The sequence below is a fragment of the Lasiosphaeria miniovina genome, assembly GCF_030549165.1.
Source record: "Lasiosphaeria miniovina strain SMH2392-1A chromosome Unknown B0T26scaffold_7, whole genome shotgun sequence".
NCBI classification, from domain to species: domain Eukaryota; kingdom Fungi; phylum Ascomycota; class Sordariomycetes; order Sordariales; family Lasiosphaeriaceae; genus Lasiosphaeria; species Lasiosphaeria miniovina.
Genome location: NW_026848226.1, coordinates 3,242,187 through 3,256,930, shown reverse-complemented (window position 1 = coordinate 3,256,930; position 14,744 = coordinate 3,242,187). Strand labels below are relative to the sequence as shown.

Here is a 14,744-nt window from a genome sequence, read left to right as displayed (position 1 = left end):
CCCGGCCGCCACAGGTTTAGCCACAGCACGGTGGCACAGGCTGCGCTTCCAGCCCCCCCTTCAAGTTTCCCCACCTTCCCCAGGCGGCTGTGAATGTGTGATCCGCACTTCCAACAAACCTCCAAGAGCAAATTAACTTGCATGATGCCTAACAATAAGGTTCCTTGTTGCATCGGCTCCACAGGCAGGAGACAGGCAGGTCAGGCAGGTGCAGAGTAGTACGTGGACAGCTTTGTTACTCAGGATTCTGCTTCGGCACCGCCAAGAACGGCAGATCTCACACAGGTCCAGCAAGTATTTCCTGAACCAAACAAGGCGCGTCAATCTGCAATGCCTGCAGCCTCGCACTCAGCTCAGATTAACGACGGACGGCAAACCAGACCGGCGAGGAGTCCGGGCCCTAGCAGAGCTGAACCGGAGCAAAGTCGGCTGGCTCTAGGCGGAGCCAATATTAGAAATGTCGTGTGTTCGGAACAAAAAACCGAGCACATGGGGAATTGGAGATCGCGGGTCACGACTTGGGCCTGTTTTCGGGGCCTGGACCTACCTTAGCTGCGCACCTGAGGTACGGAAGAGGTACGGAATATTGCCCCTGGCCAGCCGGTAACTCGTCAGCCTGGAGTCGCAAACTTCTACCTGGGACCGCCCGTTTGCAACCCTCCCCTCCCCTCCCACCACCCACAAAGGAACCATGCCCGCTAGCGGCGACATCAGCATGGGCACGGGCACGCACACGCGCACGCGCAAAAGCAAGGACACAGGCACCATGGCATCGACGCCGTCAAACATGAGATTCCGCGGGAAGCTGAAGGTCAAACGCCCCCACGAGAAACCATTGGCTGGGCTGCTTCTCGGCCAGCTGCCCTGTCGCAAAAACAATTGGAATTGTCGCCTCGTGTCTGGTACCGGCAGCTCTGGAGCCATTGATTGAAGGTCGATGCCCGAATCTACATCCGCAATTCGATGCAGGTGCGGCGCCAGTCTGTCTGTCTCTGCGCAAACGGATGGACAATAGATGAAACACTTTGAAAGGTTGCCTGCAGAAACTGACAAGTCATTCCTCACCTGCTGCTTCTTTTTTATTTCTTTGCTTCCTTTTTTTCGCCAACTTCCTTATTGGGCGGCGCCACCCTTTTGAGATTTGAGACATTCAATCAATCACACGGGCGAGTCGCGAGCGAGGCTGCCGCGCGCGCACCCGTTGTTTCTACCCGCGACCCGAAAAACACGCCAACGTCTCCGTTCTCTGCGTATTGTTCTCTCCTCTCTTCCCATTGACTCAGTAACGGTTTCTCTCCTGGACCCCTGCGTCGCTGGCCTGGGGACCAATTCGCAGCCTCAATGGCTGTCGGTGGCAATTGTCCGATTGCCGAGCCTCGCTATGCACTTCAACTAGATCTAGGTCTCTGTCTAGCCCTAGGCGTGAGTGGGTCGTACTGTTGGTTACCTTGGCCTGCCGCGGCAGTTCGTCTCAAACACTCTCGTGGGCGAGCGTTGCAGACTCGTACCAGAGCGGAGGTAGAACGGGGCCCCGCCCGGTAGTCTCTTTTGTCTCTCGCCGTCGCATCATCCAAACAGCCGCCGCCGCTCTGTGCTGTCAGGTCAGAGGCGACAAGGACATGGCTTCGACAATGTCGGGCGACAGATGATATGCATGCTTGCTACCCAAGATCTGTGCCTGTGCCGTTCACCGCCACGTTGGGTTGCCCGACAATCTCTTGTCTGTCGAAATCCGTTTCTACGGGGGCTAGAAGACGGGAAGTCGTCATCCTGACCGGGTTCATGACCAGGGCCGCCGGGGAGTGTCTCTATCACCTGGGGTACATTCATGGCGCGCAGATGAGGCGCTTTTTGGGCTAACATCGGGACTCGGTCGTCTGATATCGCCAATGGCTGGAAAGCCTCCGCGCCAGCATCTGCTGCTGCTTGGAAAGCCCCGACGATGTGTTCCCGTATTGCTCAAAGTGCGTACAGTACTGCGTAGCTCGCCTTACAGTTCAGCAGGAGAGGGCGCCCATGACGTCGCCGGCGGGTCACCGTCGCCTTGGGCACCGGCCGTTCGATCGAGGGAGCGAGGGGCAAGAGAAAAGTGCCTGCATGCTCTCTGATCGTCGTTCCGGCCGCCAGCGCAGACAGGCATATCAAAACGATCACGGATGCATGTATGCAAGGCCAACGAGGTCGCCCACAACAGCTGAGAGGATTCTCGCTTGGCTCTGAATGGTCCCCCTTGCCCTGTGCCATGGGCTCCGAATGCTGTCCAATTGGTTTGGAGAGAGCGAATACTGAAGGAGCTAGGAATGACCGGCTGCTTTCAAGGCGCTCTCATAGGCTCGAATGGAGGCCCTGGCCTGGCAGCAAAATCGGGGAAAACGACGACACACATGCAGTTCATCTCACTTGACTTAGCGACGGTTTGATATACCCAACTGACGAAACAGATGCGTGTCGACAAAAACCATGCTTCAAGATCGGCCGGCTACAGTCGCGGCAACGCAAACGCCCCATATGTAACTGTGAGAGGTATTAACATCATCAAGGGCATGAACAAAAGAATGATGATTGATAGAGTGCCAACAAACGGAGCAAATTGGGAGAGCCCCAATTGCTTTGTTCGGGCAGCAATAGCGAAACAGGCCCGCGGTGATCTGCCGCCATCCCACGTCTGGTTTTCTTTCTTCCCTCAATTACCTGACCCTTTTGCTGCCTCGCCCCCAGGTAGTCACGCGCTTGACAATTCGTGACCTTTGGCCCTGCTTAGAGCTTCTCTACGTTTCCATCATCTCAAGGGATCGTCCCTGCGGTCTTCTGGATCCACCAATCTGCCACCTTGAACTGCTGGAAGGGGGGTGTGGGTGTGCAGATTCTAGCTGTTGACGACGATAGACTCAAGTCTAGATCAAGCTCCAGAATGATAATGACAGCTCGTCCGCAGCGGAACGGTACGAGAGGCCAGCTCTTTAGCAGGTAGCACACACCGTTGTGGCGGAGCTGCAACAACTCAGCTCTGTCTGCCATGCTAGCGTTGTGGGTTGGGCTTCTAGACATGTTCTTCCCGATTGACAAACAAGCCACGGAAGTGGGCTCAGACGTGTGGCCAGGCCAGGCCGTGAACGGAGAGACGAGGCGACGTGAAAATGGAAAGAGTGGTGGTGACGGGGCAAGTGGCATCTGGAAGCAGCATGTACCCATGGCGAGGGGTCGATCACGGTTCGCACGGGCTGGGGCGATGAATCGCGCGGCCAGCAGAGAAGATACAGTCGCCGGGATGGCGATTCTACACCGAGAATTCACGGCCCTATTGTTGGAACGAGCCCAAGGAGGGAGCACGATTCATGATCGCCTTGCCGGCGCTGCTGTCCCGCAGCAACCCTGATCCCGGTGTGGGGAAGGGACAATGCAGAGCTGACCGCCAGTTCGTCGGGCTTTTCGCGTTTGCAAAGCGACATCCGTACTGTACCTCTCCTAGGTCAGCCAGCCTTGGGTTGGGATGTTGGCATGTTGCTGCTGGCAGGCATTGACGACGGCAATGGCAATGGGAAGGGGGAGAGTAATGGGGATGGGACTCTGGTGCGATCGTTTCCAGCGCAGGAGCCCATTAACGGCCCTTGGACTTGACAATCCATTGTCGGGCATTGTTTGGTCGGGGTGCCCCGCCAAACGACGTCCAGACAAAGCCGCATCTGACAAAGATTGTGTGATGTAGACTGGCGAGGACAAGTTCCGAAACGCACAGACGCCGCCGGGTCAACAGTCAACTGCAAGTCTTTTACGGAGTACGTACACTACTGCGGACGCTAAAGTTCTGGACGAGGTTTAGGCTTTACGGATCCCATTACTTAGTATTTTCCATGTCTTTTTCTCTCCGTACTGTACCCGCTAGGTTTCGGCGGCGGGACAGGGCTTGCTGGGGGCTCGCAACGGCGAGCGTTAATGACAGTTACAGAGGGCCCCCCCCTTGTCTCGATTGGGCCTGTTGCGACAGTTTGGCCTAGTTCGGTCAACGAGATGTCGTTAGGGGGGCTTAATCGCAATGCTGGCACAAGCCATCCATCCATGCAAGCAATCGCAAGCAATGCTTCAGGCTTCCAAATCTCACATCCACGTTGCATCAGGCCCGGGGTCGGTCTGGATCCGGGCAGAGAACAGACGCCGTCTCGCGGTGCCCATTTCGCGCACGGAGGATGGGGATAAAGCCAGAATCCCCAGAAGAAGGATCATCGGAGCGCCAGGCCCCAGCGACAGGCGGTGCTTCCCAAAGCGGCTGATATCACATTGACCGCACAGGTTCTTGGGTCTCAGCAAAGCCCATGTGCTACCCGGGCCACAGAGGCGAGCCGGACGGTGGTCGTCTTTGGGTTGAGAGCGGATCGAAGCGAGCCTTGCGTCCCGCCCGCTCCCTTTTGTTTGCGACTCCTCTCCGTGCGCCTAGCGAGCTTGCCCTCCTGCTCCTGCTCCTGCTCCTGGCGCGGGGCGGGGACGGTACGGGGTCCTAGACTAGACGGCAGACGCAGACGGGTGTGGTGTGCCCTTCGCTGTAGCATTGTCGCCGCAGAGATCTGAGCTCGACGTGATGCACGATGGCAGGATGGGATGGGCTGGTCCATGAGATCCGTGGTCCGTGGTTCACGGTCCATGGTCCATAGTCAATGGTCCATTTCTGGGGCTCCGCACTTTTGCGGACGACCAAACTTTGGAATGCCCGGCTATAAAGCAAGCGGGCACGATGTTAGCGGGCGCATCCAAACCAAACCACCAAGCAAGCCCGCAAGCCCGCAGACCCGCAAACATCGAGGAGACCATATCTCAAATCGGACAATGTGACGGGCCCACTGGGTTGGTCTCGTTGGCCATTCGTGAATCCACCGCTGCGCAAGGCGACCCTCTGCCTCGGATCAAGCTCCATGGCATTTGGCAAGCCAGTTTCAAACTCTCCACGCCCATGCAAATCTGACGACTTGCAGCCACCTATCTTGGTCCTCCTTAGTCTCATTGCTCCCTCCTCCACGCCTTCCTTTCTCTGTATTCTCTCGGCTCTGTAAACTACAGAATACAGGGCTGTTTGGCCTGCCCGTTTCTGCCTTGCCGGAACTGGTTGTTGATGCTTGGGGGTTTTGATGCAGATGCAACGACTTGGCTGACGCCCGCCTTGTCCCTAGCTGGCCAGCTGGCTAGTTGCACATACCTCCAGTTCTCTCCCGCAAATCCCGGCCCGCCGCCAGATGGAGCGGCGATGCACCGGTGGCTGCTAGCAAGTAACAAGAGAAGCCTGCTTGCTTGTCTGCTTGCTTGGGAGAAACAACATCGGGCGGAGAGGGGACTGGGAGAAAAAAAAAGAAAAACGAAAACAAAATAAATGTTTTTTTTTGGAAAAAAAGAACAGAAAAAAAGAAAAAAAGAAAAAAAGGAAGCTAAAGGCACAGGCCGGTCGAGCCCAACTAGCAAAAGATTCCTTACCGAGTTTCAACCCAACCAGTCAAGGTGACCGCCCCCTCGTAAGCTTTTACTTCTGTTGTCTGCAGGGCTCGCTCCTCCTATATTCGCCGCACACACTAGGATATCTGCGCCATTAATAGGGCGTTTTATCGGATTTAGCGCTGCTATCCAAACAGGTTACGATAGCTAGAGATGGTGTGGCCCTGACTGCGAAGCTCATGCATGAATTCGTGGCAATTCCAAGAGGCCCTGGTCTAGTCGACATCTACCAGCCAACTTCCGTCTCACCACCACCTGTGTTTCGTTCGATGTTGGATTTCCGGGCTCTCCAACTCTGTACATGTGTCTCTGTCTCTCTCAATCGGCCGTCTACGACGCAGACACCTCACCAGGAGGGCCAATTGGGTACTGTACAATCGGATTGGGGTAAGGTTGCTCTCTTCTCCTCTCTCTGGTCTTGCACCCGAGCGAGGGGCGTGTGCTCCGGCTCTTGCTTTTCTGGAAAGACCAGCAGCATCATCGTCAGCAGAGGTAAGGAGACAGACTGGTGGGAGTCACGGGCGGCGGATTGGGAAACACTTCACCTTGATGTCTCTCTGGCTGCGAAGCCAGCCCAACAGCCGAACTGGTGCTAGTGCCGGCTCTTGATATCACAACCGCCTTAGATCTCTCGAACCCAACCGAAGTCACTCAGCCCCGTCCTGGAGGGTAGGGTGGTACCTCGCACCTCGCACGCACACACGCCCACACACGCCCACACACGCCCACGCCCACGCACACTCGCACTCGCACACACGCAAGCCGCCGCCGATATTTGACAGGCCCATCGTACCGCGCAGCGCTTGCGTTTGGCAGACACGGGGTAGAGACCCTGACTGACCTGACCTGACCTGACGGGCCCTGCCAGTGAAGTGCCCTGCCCTACCCTGCCCTATCCATCCCTATGCACGGCCAGAAGGCAAGGCAAGCCACTGACCTTCCCCCCATCCGGGAGCCCTGACTTCGTATGTACATACAGTATGTATTGAATGTACATGTCTCTTGTTCTGTTTCCTCCCACTCCACTCCACATTTTTGCTCTCCAACACACGCCCCCTGACCCTTGGGCTGCACCCCTCCCTGGTCCCCGACTCTTGGTCGTGTCCATCAACACGACTGCAGCCAGTCTGTACAGTTCCGGAGGGCTGTCGTTCTGTTCTTAGCATCCCATCTTTAAAGCCCTCCTCGTCCTGGCTGTACCCGCTATCCTATGACCCGGACCCTGGTTCTGTCCCCCACCGACCTCACTGCCTTGAGGCACACCGTCATCGATAATTTTTCTGTTTTCTCTCCCCATCCCATTGCCAATCTGCTTGCTGCTGCAGCGCGCCCTCCCGGCCCTATCTAGCCCCTTCCCTGTCCGTTGTCTCCGTCCTGCTGTTGGAAGGGAGACAATGACTATGGAAAAGTCGCTCTCTCCTCTTCCCAGGCACTTTAGCAAACTAGTTTGACCGACGTATCCATCCGCCGGCTACCCTCCCCCTTTCTCCTCCTCATCTGCCTCATCAGCTCGGCTCATCCCCGTTCATTGGTGGGCGGGTGCTTGGGAGGCACCAATCATGTTGATGTCTCTGCCCTCACAAACGCGAGCCACGCCTTCTTGAAAGCTACTACTACCTCGGCGGCCCGTCTGAAAGCCTCCATCTCTCGCTCACTAGAAAGCTCCCCCCCTCCCCCTCCCCCTTTTTACCCTTCTCGCGCCACCACGCCACGACTTCCGTGACTATCAGGACCGAGCTCCTCGGGCTGCCTGTCTCCAGTCTCAAACCCTTCTTATCAACCAGACTAGACCAGACCAGCGTCTCCACCACCTCGCACATTCTCACAACCGGCCTAGGCTTTGCACACGGGAAAAGCCGCTCGTCTCGCTCGTCTACACGCGGGTTTTCTTCTCTAACGAGTACTCACACGCACAGCTGCCGCCCTGGCGAGCAGCATCTTGACGAAGGGGGCCTGGGAGACGGCGAGGGCGGACGGCGAGGTTGCACCATCAGCTTCTATTTGGATCGACAAGGGCTCAGGCCTGTGGTCCCCGAGGTCACCGCCCGCATCCTCGTTCGGCAGACGGCGAGTCGCATCCAGGGCGCGCAGATCCAGCGCCCATGAACACGTTGCCCCTCTAGGCAAAGCCCGGCGAGACACCGCCATCGTGGATATCGCCTCACTCCTCAAGGGCTCCGACTCAAATGAGTCCTCCGTGTCTCCTACCCAGCAGAACCCGTCCGCCTCGGTCCCTCTATTCCTGGCGACAGCGGCACCCTCCGGTGGCCCCCCACCGACATCGTCGTCTGTAGCGTCTGGCGCACCGTCCCCGAGCGTCGCCGGCCCTGCTGGAGGAGTTGGAATCGGGGGGTTGAGCACTCAGGCCGTAGCTGGCTTTGGGCACTCGCTAGGGGCAGAGTCGGCATCTCGTCCAGGGAGCGGAAGCAGCAGGCGCAGCATGCCACCACACACGACTGAGTCGCCAGCAAAGAAGCAAAGCAAATGGTCGCCTGAGGAGGATGCTCTGATCATTGAGCTCCGGGGCAGCGGGATGAAGTGGGACGACATTTCCAAGCGTCTCCCGGGCCGGAGTTCTATCAGCTGTCGCCTCCACTACCAGAACTACCTCGAGAGACGCAGCGAGTGGGACGAGGAGCGCAAAAACAAGCTTGCGCGGCTGTACGAGAGGTGAGCCGCCCTACCAGAATCTGCCGCTTTGAGCGCCCGCCTTGGAAAGCCATGCGATACAGCTAGCCTCCTTGGTGCGCTGCCTGGCGCCCGGCCTGCCAACAGGCAGAGGCGCCCAGAGCGCGGGAGCCAGAGCTAGACATTGGTTGCTAACATCTTGGTAGATTCAAGCCCGAAATGTGGGCTAAGGTAGCCGAAGAGATGCAGGTTCCCTGGAGAGCCGCCGAGGCGATGCACTGGCAGTTGGGCGAGGCCGACATGGCGAGGCGCGCAGGAGTAGTCCCGTTCTCGCTCAACATGACCCCGGCCGACCCACAAGGCTCGCAACGCTCGTCGCCTTCTCGGGGACATGCACACTCGCAGTCCCAGGGGAGCCTCCCTCGAGACATGTCGGGCATGCCTTCTCCTCGATATAGCCGCGGCCCCACCACGCCACTGATACCTCCCCCTTTATCCAGTGGACGTCCGCTGGCGGCACGACGCGAGAGCATGCCCCCTCGACCTTCGTACGGGCCACCCGATCCCTCCGACTACGGTTATGGCGCGCCGGGACCCGCCTTCGGTCTTGCGCCCATCCAGACAGGCAACATCGGGCAGGGACGCGGCGGCATGCTGCCCAGTGTGGCCGAGCTGACAACGGGGGTCAGCCCCTACAGCACCCCGGCCTACTCCATGGGAGTTCCTAGCGCAAGCCCGGTCCACAGCGCGACAGCCAGCCCGGGCCCCCTCCTGCCTTCTCTCTCCTCGTATTCGCCTCTCGAGCCGGGCGGTGCCAAACGACGAGCGAGCCCCGACATGGGAGCTCGCGAGACGAGCCGACGGCGACATTTGTACCCGCGCCAAGACGAAAACGACGGCCAGCCGCCGGGGCCGTCACGGCGCGGCCACCGACGTGAACTTCCATATTAGATCGAATATTTTGTGTGTCGGTTGATGGAAAGAGCTGGGAGGAAGACATGGCGCCAACCTTCGGAGATGGAACTGTCAAAGCTGTGATGTTTGTATGGATCTAATTATGAGGAGGGGGGAGGTCGGGGTTGGGGGGGTTTCTGCTTTCTCTTCTTATCAAGGCGGCTTGATGGGGTTTACACCCGTCCAATACACTTTATTCCATACAACCTTCAACACCTTCTCCCATGTCCTTTTTTTTCCTCATGTTTCTGTGGGAAATTCATGTCGGCATTTTATCATCATCATTGTTTATCATCATGTTTTTTCTTTTGTATCTGGGATGTTGGCGCGTCCACAAGAAGAGGAGAAGCAGGAGAAACAAGGAAAGAAGAGGAACACATTTTTTATGACGAGTCATTAGTCTAAACGCAAGAGCGTGCATGCATTAAAAAAGCCAAGGGAGCCGTTTTCTTTTTCACCATTTTCTTGGGAGGAATAACAATAAGGAGAGACAGAGAGGCGCGTGGGCGGGCATGGATAGCATTGCTAGGTGGGGATTCAAGGAGTTTACAAAAAAGAAAGGCGGTACAGTGAGAGACGGAGAGAGGGACGGAGGGCTTGGGAAGGAGGAGGTTTTTCGCATCCACACATCACAGCGAACGGCTTTCCCTATTCCACTTTCTCCTTCTTCGATCAGCAGCAGCAGCAGCAGCATGAATTCTCTTTTGTATCCATCTTCCTTTTCCATGGAGCGGCGGTTTACATATTTACCTACCTATCTACGTGTTTTCTTGGTCTGTTTTCCTGTTGTACCCCCCCCCCCCCCCCCCCCCCAAAAAAAAAAAAAAACGAACGAACGAACGAACGAACGAACGAATTCCCACGTCAACGATCTACGATACGATACACACGCTATTTTTACGTCCGCTGTTTGTTTTTGCCTACTTGCTTCGAGGTCATACAATCATGTTTCTTTTCTTTTCATCCTTGTCCTTTTTCCGCTTCATCTGGTGGACATTTGCTTCCAAAGAAAGGGTAGAGAACAGGGACAAGACATTCAAGGTGCGAGACGGGGATCTGTCAAAAGTTGGAAGAATCATATTTCACAGAATTTTTTTTTCTGGTTCATGTCGTGTTGTTTGTAGTGTTTGTTTTGACAGAGAGAGACTGTGTGTGTGTCTGTGTCACGATTATTATTATTTGGTATTGGTAGTAATAGTAGTAGTATCATTTAAAGAAGCTGATTTGTTTTTTTCCCCTTGTTAAATTCCTTTCACGGTCCATTTCGCTCTTGTCAACTCTTCCCGGAATACAATCGGCTGACTTGCTCGTGCAGGCGATCAGAGGGAAAAAGGGGGCGGGACGGTGATTACTACGAGGCCAACAGCCCATCAACTGACAAACTGTTTTCTTTTTTTCCCTTCTCGTGTCGGCGATCTAGGGGACGGATGGACACGGGATATCCGACGCAAAGCGAAACGACATGTCATATCATTATCACAAGCCGATAGACGCTTTCCCTGTGGAAAAGGGCCGAGGGGAAGAAGAAAAGAAAAGAGACATTTAGACAAGCGCGAATTGGACCGTTTGAGAAAAAAGCAAAGAGGAACAAAACAAAGCGGCAGTGTGACTCGAGGCTTGGCTGTTGTTCACGCTAGTGGAACGTGACACTGACCACGGGGGAGGAACTTTTGTCCTAAATGACTTCCCCCCACCCCCTGGGCTCGGCCAGCTGCGGCCAGTTGGAGCTAGGTATCAAGATCGGCTCGACTAGGAAACTAGGTAAGGTCCTCCTGAGGGCCCGAGCAGCAGCACGAAAAGGTAAGATGAAGGACTCATTGATTGGTAGCCACGGTCCACCAGTTGTCTTTCTCGTAGCCGCTGGCGACCACTGCGCCCCCAGCTGCCAGCACATCCTCTTCCAGCTCACCTTGGCGGTAGAGGTGGTAGAAGCGCCGGAAGACGGGGTCGGTGTGGCTCGCGCCACTGCTGCCATCGTTACCATCCTCCCCAGTAGGCGGCGGCGGCGGCGGCGGCGGTGATGGTAGTGATTCAGTTAGCGGGGGCTCACCGCTTTTATTGGCCTCACTAAGGCTGTTGTCTCCTCGGAGATGATCTTCGTGCCCCTGGTACTTTTGTCGCTGCTTCGGCTGCTTCTGCTTTTTCTGCTGCGGTTTTGGGCTCTTGAGAACCCAGGGCACTAGCAAGTCCTGCTCTCCGCCTTCTTCCCACCCGCGCCGGCTATTCCCTTGCTCCAGAGCCCAGACATACACGAGGACTTTGCCGCCTGTTCCGGCCGCCTGGCCGTTGCCCTTGACACATGCCAAAAGCCGGCGTATAGAGTCTTGCCGCCTTGGGCGCGTTGACAAGTGGTGTACGACAGCCACACATATGACAAAGTCGACAGCGCCGTCGCGGAAGGGCAGTGAAAGGCCGTCAGCCACGAGAACGTCTGTACCCACTGCTACTGGGGCTGTGGGTGTGGGCGCGACTGCCACGGGCTCTGTTTCACCTGGTGCGTTGCTAATGGCAGCGGGTGAGTCAGGGGCGGCGGCGGCATCTGCTGTCGCCTCACCAATACCTGGCTCGCCTGGGAGTGGCACCCTTTTGTTTCTCGTCTTCCCGCCCGAGACAGCAGGGCCGACGGCTACTGTGGCCCCAGAATCACGTGGTCCTGGCAGCACTGGCAGAGGTCGCTCGAGAGACTGGACACGGTCCCTCGCAAGCGCGACGAGCGCGGGGCTGCGGTCAGAGCCCAGCATCACCAGGCTCGGGTTGACACCCAGGTACTTGCCGTTGCCACAGCCCACATCGAGCCCTACGGCGCCCGGGGGCTGGGCGCGCAGGAATTCGGCGACGGCGGGCCACGGCTTGTAGCGCGTGGCCGAGAAGTGCGGGGCGATGGCTTCGTACACGCCATGGACGTGGGCGTTTTCGTAGGCTTCCGCGACCTGGTCGGCCTTTTCTGCCTCTCCTGCAGCGGTAGCGGCGGCGGCGGCGGCAGCTGCCAGGCTTGCCACGGCATGGGCCGCTGACGAAGAGGGCAGGGAAGAGAGAGTCGGTGATGCCATGACGCAGGACAGGGGTCGTGGGAGATGGGGGACGGGAGGCGGGAGATGGGGGTCGGGCAAGCACGACAGGGCAGGAAGGTAGGTAGGGCTAGCCTGGGCACATCTGCTGGCCGGGGCTGTGGCTGGGTAGGGAGGTGGTGAAGATGGGGCGCTAGACTAGATGCCAAACATGCGGCGGTCGGGTAAGGTGAAGATGGACAAAGGCGTCGGACAGCGAGGGCCTTGTCTTGGCCCAAGGCCCAACTAGGCGAAGGCCGGTGCGGTGCGGTGCGGTGCTGTGGGGTGGACCACGCACGTTATTGTTGTCCACGCACAGAGATAGAGGCCCGTCAGGTCAGGGAGGCGGTATGGGATGGGAGATGTGGCTGGGCCGGAGTGATTGGCTGGGCTCCGTTGGGCTGCAGAAGCAAAGACACACCGCACCCTCACACCCTGGGGCCAGGGCGAGGTGACAAGGAGGTGTATCGGTGGTGTGGTGGTGATAGCAGACGAGAAACTATGTCGGGCGTTCGCTTCCCTCTTGTCGCGGCTCTTTTTTTTTCTTTTTTTGCCTTGTTCAGCTCTTGTGTCCCTGGCTCCCTTGACCGCTGGTTCTGTAGGAGCGGAGCAACAAACGACGAGATCGCAGCGCAGCGCAGCGCAGGGTGGCGGCCGGGAAACTAGGCCGGGTCTCTTGGTTGCAGATGCAGATGCAGACTGGTGCAGATAGATGCACTCTGACCGCACTTGGCGCACAGAGCAAGGCTGTCTGCAACTCTGGTAGACCGACTTTGTATGTGATACCGAGACAGGAGGCCCAAGACAGGTCGATCGACTTCGACTCGACTCGACTCGACTCGACACCGCACGACAGGGCCCGACGCAACAGGGCTGAGAGCCACGAACGGTGGGGTCGACAAGAAATAGACAATAGAAACTCCGATTAGAATGCACAGCGCATGCAGAGAGAGACGATCAATGCAGAATGCAGAATGCAGAACGCAGACCGCAGAACTGCCAGTACTGAGTTCGAAGTCTAGATTAACCCACGCCGCACTGCCCGCTTAGGGTAGCAATCAGTCCTTTCCTCTTTCTGTCTGCCTCGCTCTCGCACCGACATGCAATGCAGGCGGGCGATGGAAAATAAAAGACAACTGCAGAAAGAAGAATTGAAGAAGGCGGTCTGGAGCTGCCGACCTGAGGTGGTCTTGGGAAGCTCACTTTGGCGGGGTAAAATGGGAAAGGTTGAAATGCTCGGCTGCCCCGCCATCATCATGAAGTTCGAATCGGTGTGACGTCTTCGGCCTCGTGCAGCCAGGGTTAGGGGTATGTACTGTGCGCTAGGGCCGTTTGGTTTAGGTTTTGGGTTCCGGAATGAATGGCCTTGGCTTGCAAAGAATTCTCCGAGATCAAAATCGCGCACCTCAGGCACCAAGCCGCTCACTGTCCGTCATCGTACAGTGCCTAATCGCACAGGCACCGCACTCTTCCCGATTAGGAAGTTTGTTTTGACTCTCCTTCCTTCTCCACGACTGTCGTCTTCACATGGCATCTTGCCACGCCATGATTTTAGCAATAATCCGGATATGAAGACAGCCAAAATAATATAACCCCTTTCATGACGATAGAATATGTGCCGAACAAATAATCGCAGTGGTGATCTCAGTCACGACTCAATGGGTGCATCTACCTCGGTGAATTCCACAACCCGAAGGGTAGAGGCTCTATTACCGCGGCTCAGACTTGGGTGGAGCCGCCATCTCTCGGTCCGTCAATGCTAACCCTCAGCTGGTCTGCTAAGCCGTGCAGAAACCCAGGCTGTTACTAGTTGGTCTTGTATTGCCTTGGATATATTGAAGATAATTCCGCACCATCTCGATGGCATTCTGCAATGTCTTGCCGCCGCGGAACTGCCACAAACTGGCAGTCGTGGATGTTTAGCGGATCAACAAGTCTTGCGTGTTCCGCAGTTATTTCTGTAACGGCTCTACAATGACGTAAATATCGGTAGTGTGCTGAAACAGTTTAAAGCTCCCCAGCAGCCAATGCTGAGCAATTCAGCTATAGCCTTCATGTTTGTGGCTTTCTAGTCCGCGGTACTCTCTACTATTGTTGCCCAGACACAGCAGTTTAACTCAGGGTTTCAGGCCCCAAAGATTTATACCTCTGCAGTTCCCATCAATAATATCCTTGCTCTTCGAGAGTTAATAAGGTCCTGGGTTTCTGACTTATAATTTCCGAGCCAAGAGCACAACCTCTTCACGGCAGCATTTTCCAAGGACCGGCTTAAAAAACAGGAAAAGAGTCACAAGTACCGGCTGCCCTTGGTCCTGGTCAGAGAAGCTGGCTTCTCTTGGACTAAACGCAAACCCTCAGTAACAGAGTGGCAAGAGGTGGACGGAAAAAATAGAGAGTCATATTTCCGGAACTCACAAACCTCAACACAGCTCTTCGCTCGGAATATTTGCTCATTTGAGGATATACTCCAATATCTCATCCACGAGATCTTGTTACCACGTCCTTTTGGGCAGATGGTATGCAGAGCTGACGATTTTCTCGCCTGGATTCAACTAATAGCCGGTTCTCGCCCGCTGTTCTGTTTTGTTTCCCGGTATAGTGACTGCAAGATGCCACAAGTATCCTGCTGTCTGCGAGCCT

At 56.4% G+C, this 14,744-nt stretch overlaps 3 protein-coding genes across 3 annotated transcripts; 2 read left to right on the top strand and 1 right to left on the bottom strand.

Annotated features, from left to right (window-relative positions):
- Positions 1 to 7,915: 7,915 nt before the first annotated feature.
- B0T26DRAFT_680460 (uncharacterized protein) lies at positions 7,916 to 9,054 on the top strand (the record flags this gene model as incomplete). The annotated part of the gene is made up of 2 exons (XM_060440492.1): positions 7,916 to 8,145; positions 8,310 to 9,054. The coding sequence occupies 2 exons, from the start codon at positions 7,916 to 7,918 to the stop codon at positions 9,052 to 9,054; spliced, it is 975 nt and encodes a 324-aa protein (XP_060291930.1).
- Positions 9,055 to 9,311: 257 nt separating this feature from the next.
- B0T26DRAFT_475813 (uncharacterized protein) lies at positions 9,312 to 10,526 on the top strand. Its single transcript, XM_060435236.1, has one exon. It carries the CDS (start codon positions 9,570 to 9,572, stop codon positions 10,179 to 10,181), a length of 612 nt encoding a protein of 203 aa, XP_060291929.1. The 5' UTR covers positions 9,312 to 9,569; the 3' UTR covers positions 10,182 to 10,526.
- Positions 10,527 to 10,871: 345 nt separating this feature from the next.
- B0T26DRAFT_655310 (S-adenosyl-L-methionine-dependent methyltransferase) lies at positions 10,872 to 12,107 on the bottom strand (the record flags this gene model as incomplete). The annotated part of the gene is made up of 3 exons (XM_060438615.1): positions 10,872 to 11,109; positions 11,170 to 11,539; positions 11,705 to 12,107. The coding sequence occupies 3 exons, from the start codon at positions 12,105 to 12,107 to the stop codon at positions 10,872 to 10,874; spliced, it is 1,011 nt and encodes a 336-aa protein (XP_060291928.1).
- Between the last annotated feature and the right edge of the window lie 2,637 nt (positions 12,108 to 14,744).

Excerpts from the sequence above, each read along its gene's own strand:
- B0T26DRAFT_475813 (XM_060435236.1), top strand. The coding sequence starts at position 9,570 with ATGGATAGCATTGCTAGGTGGGGATTCAAGGAGTTTACAAAAAAGAAA.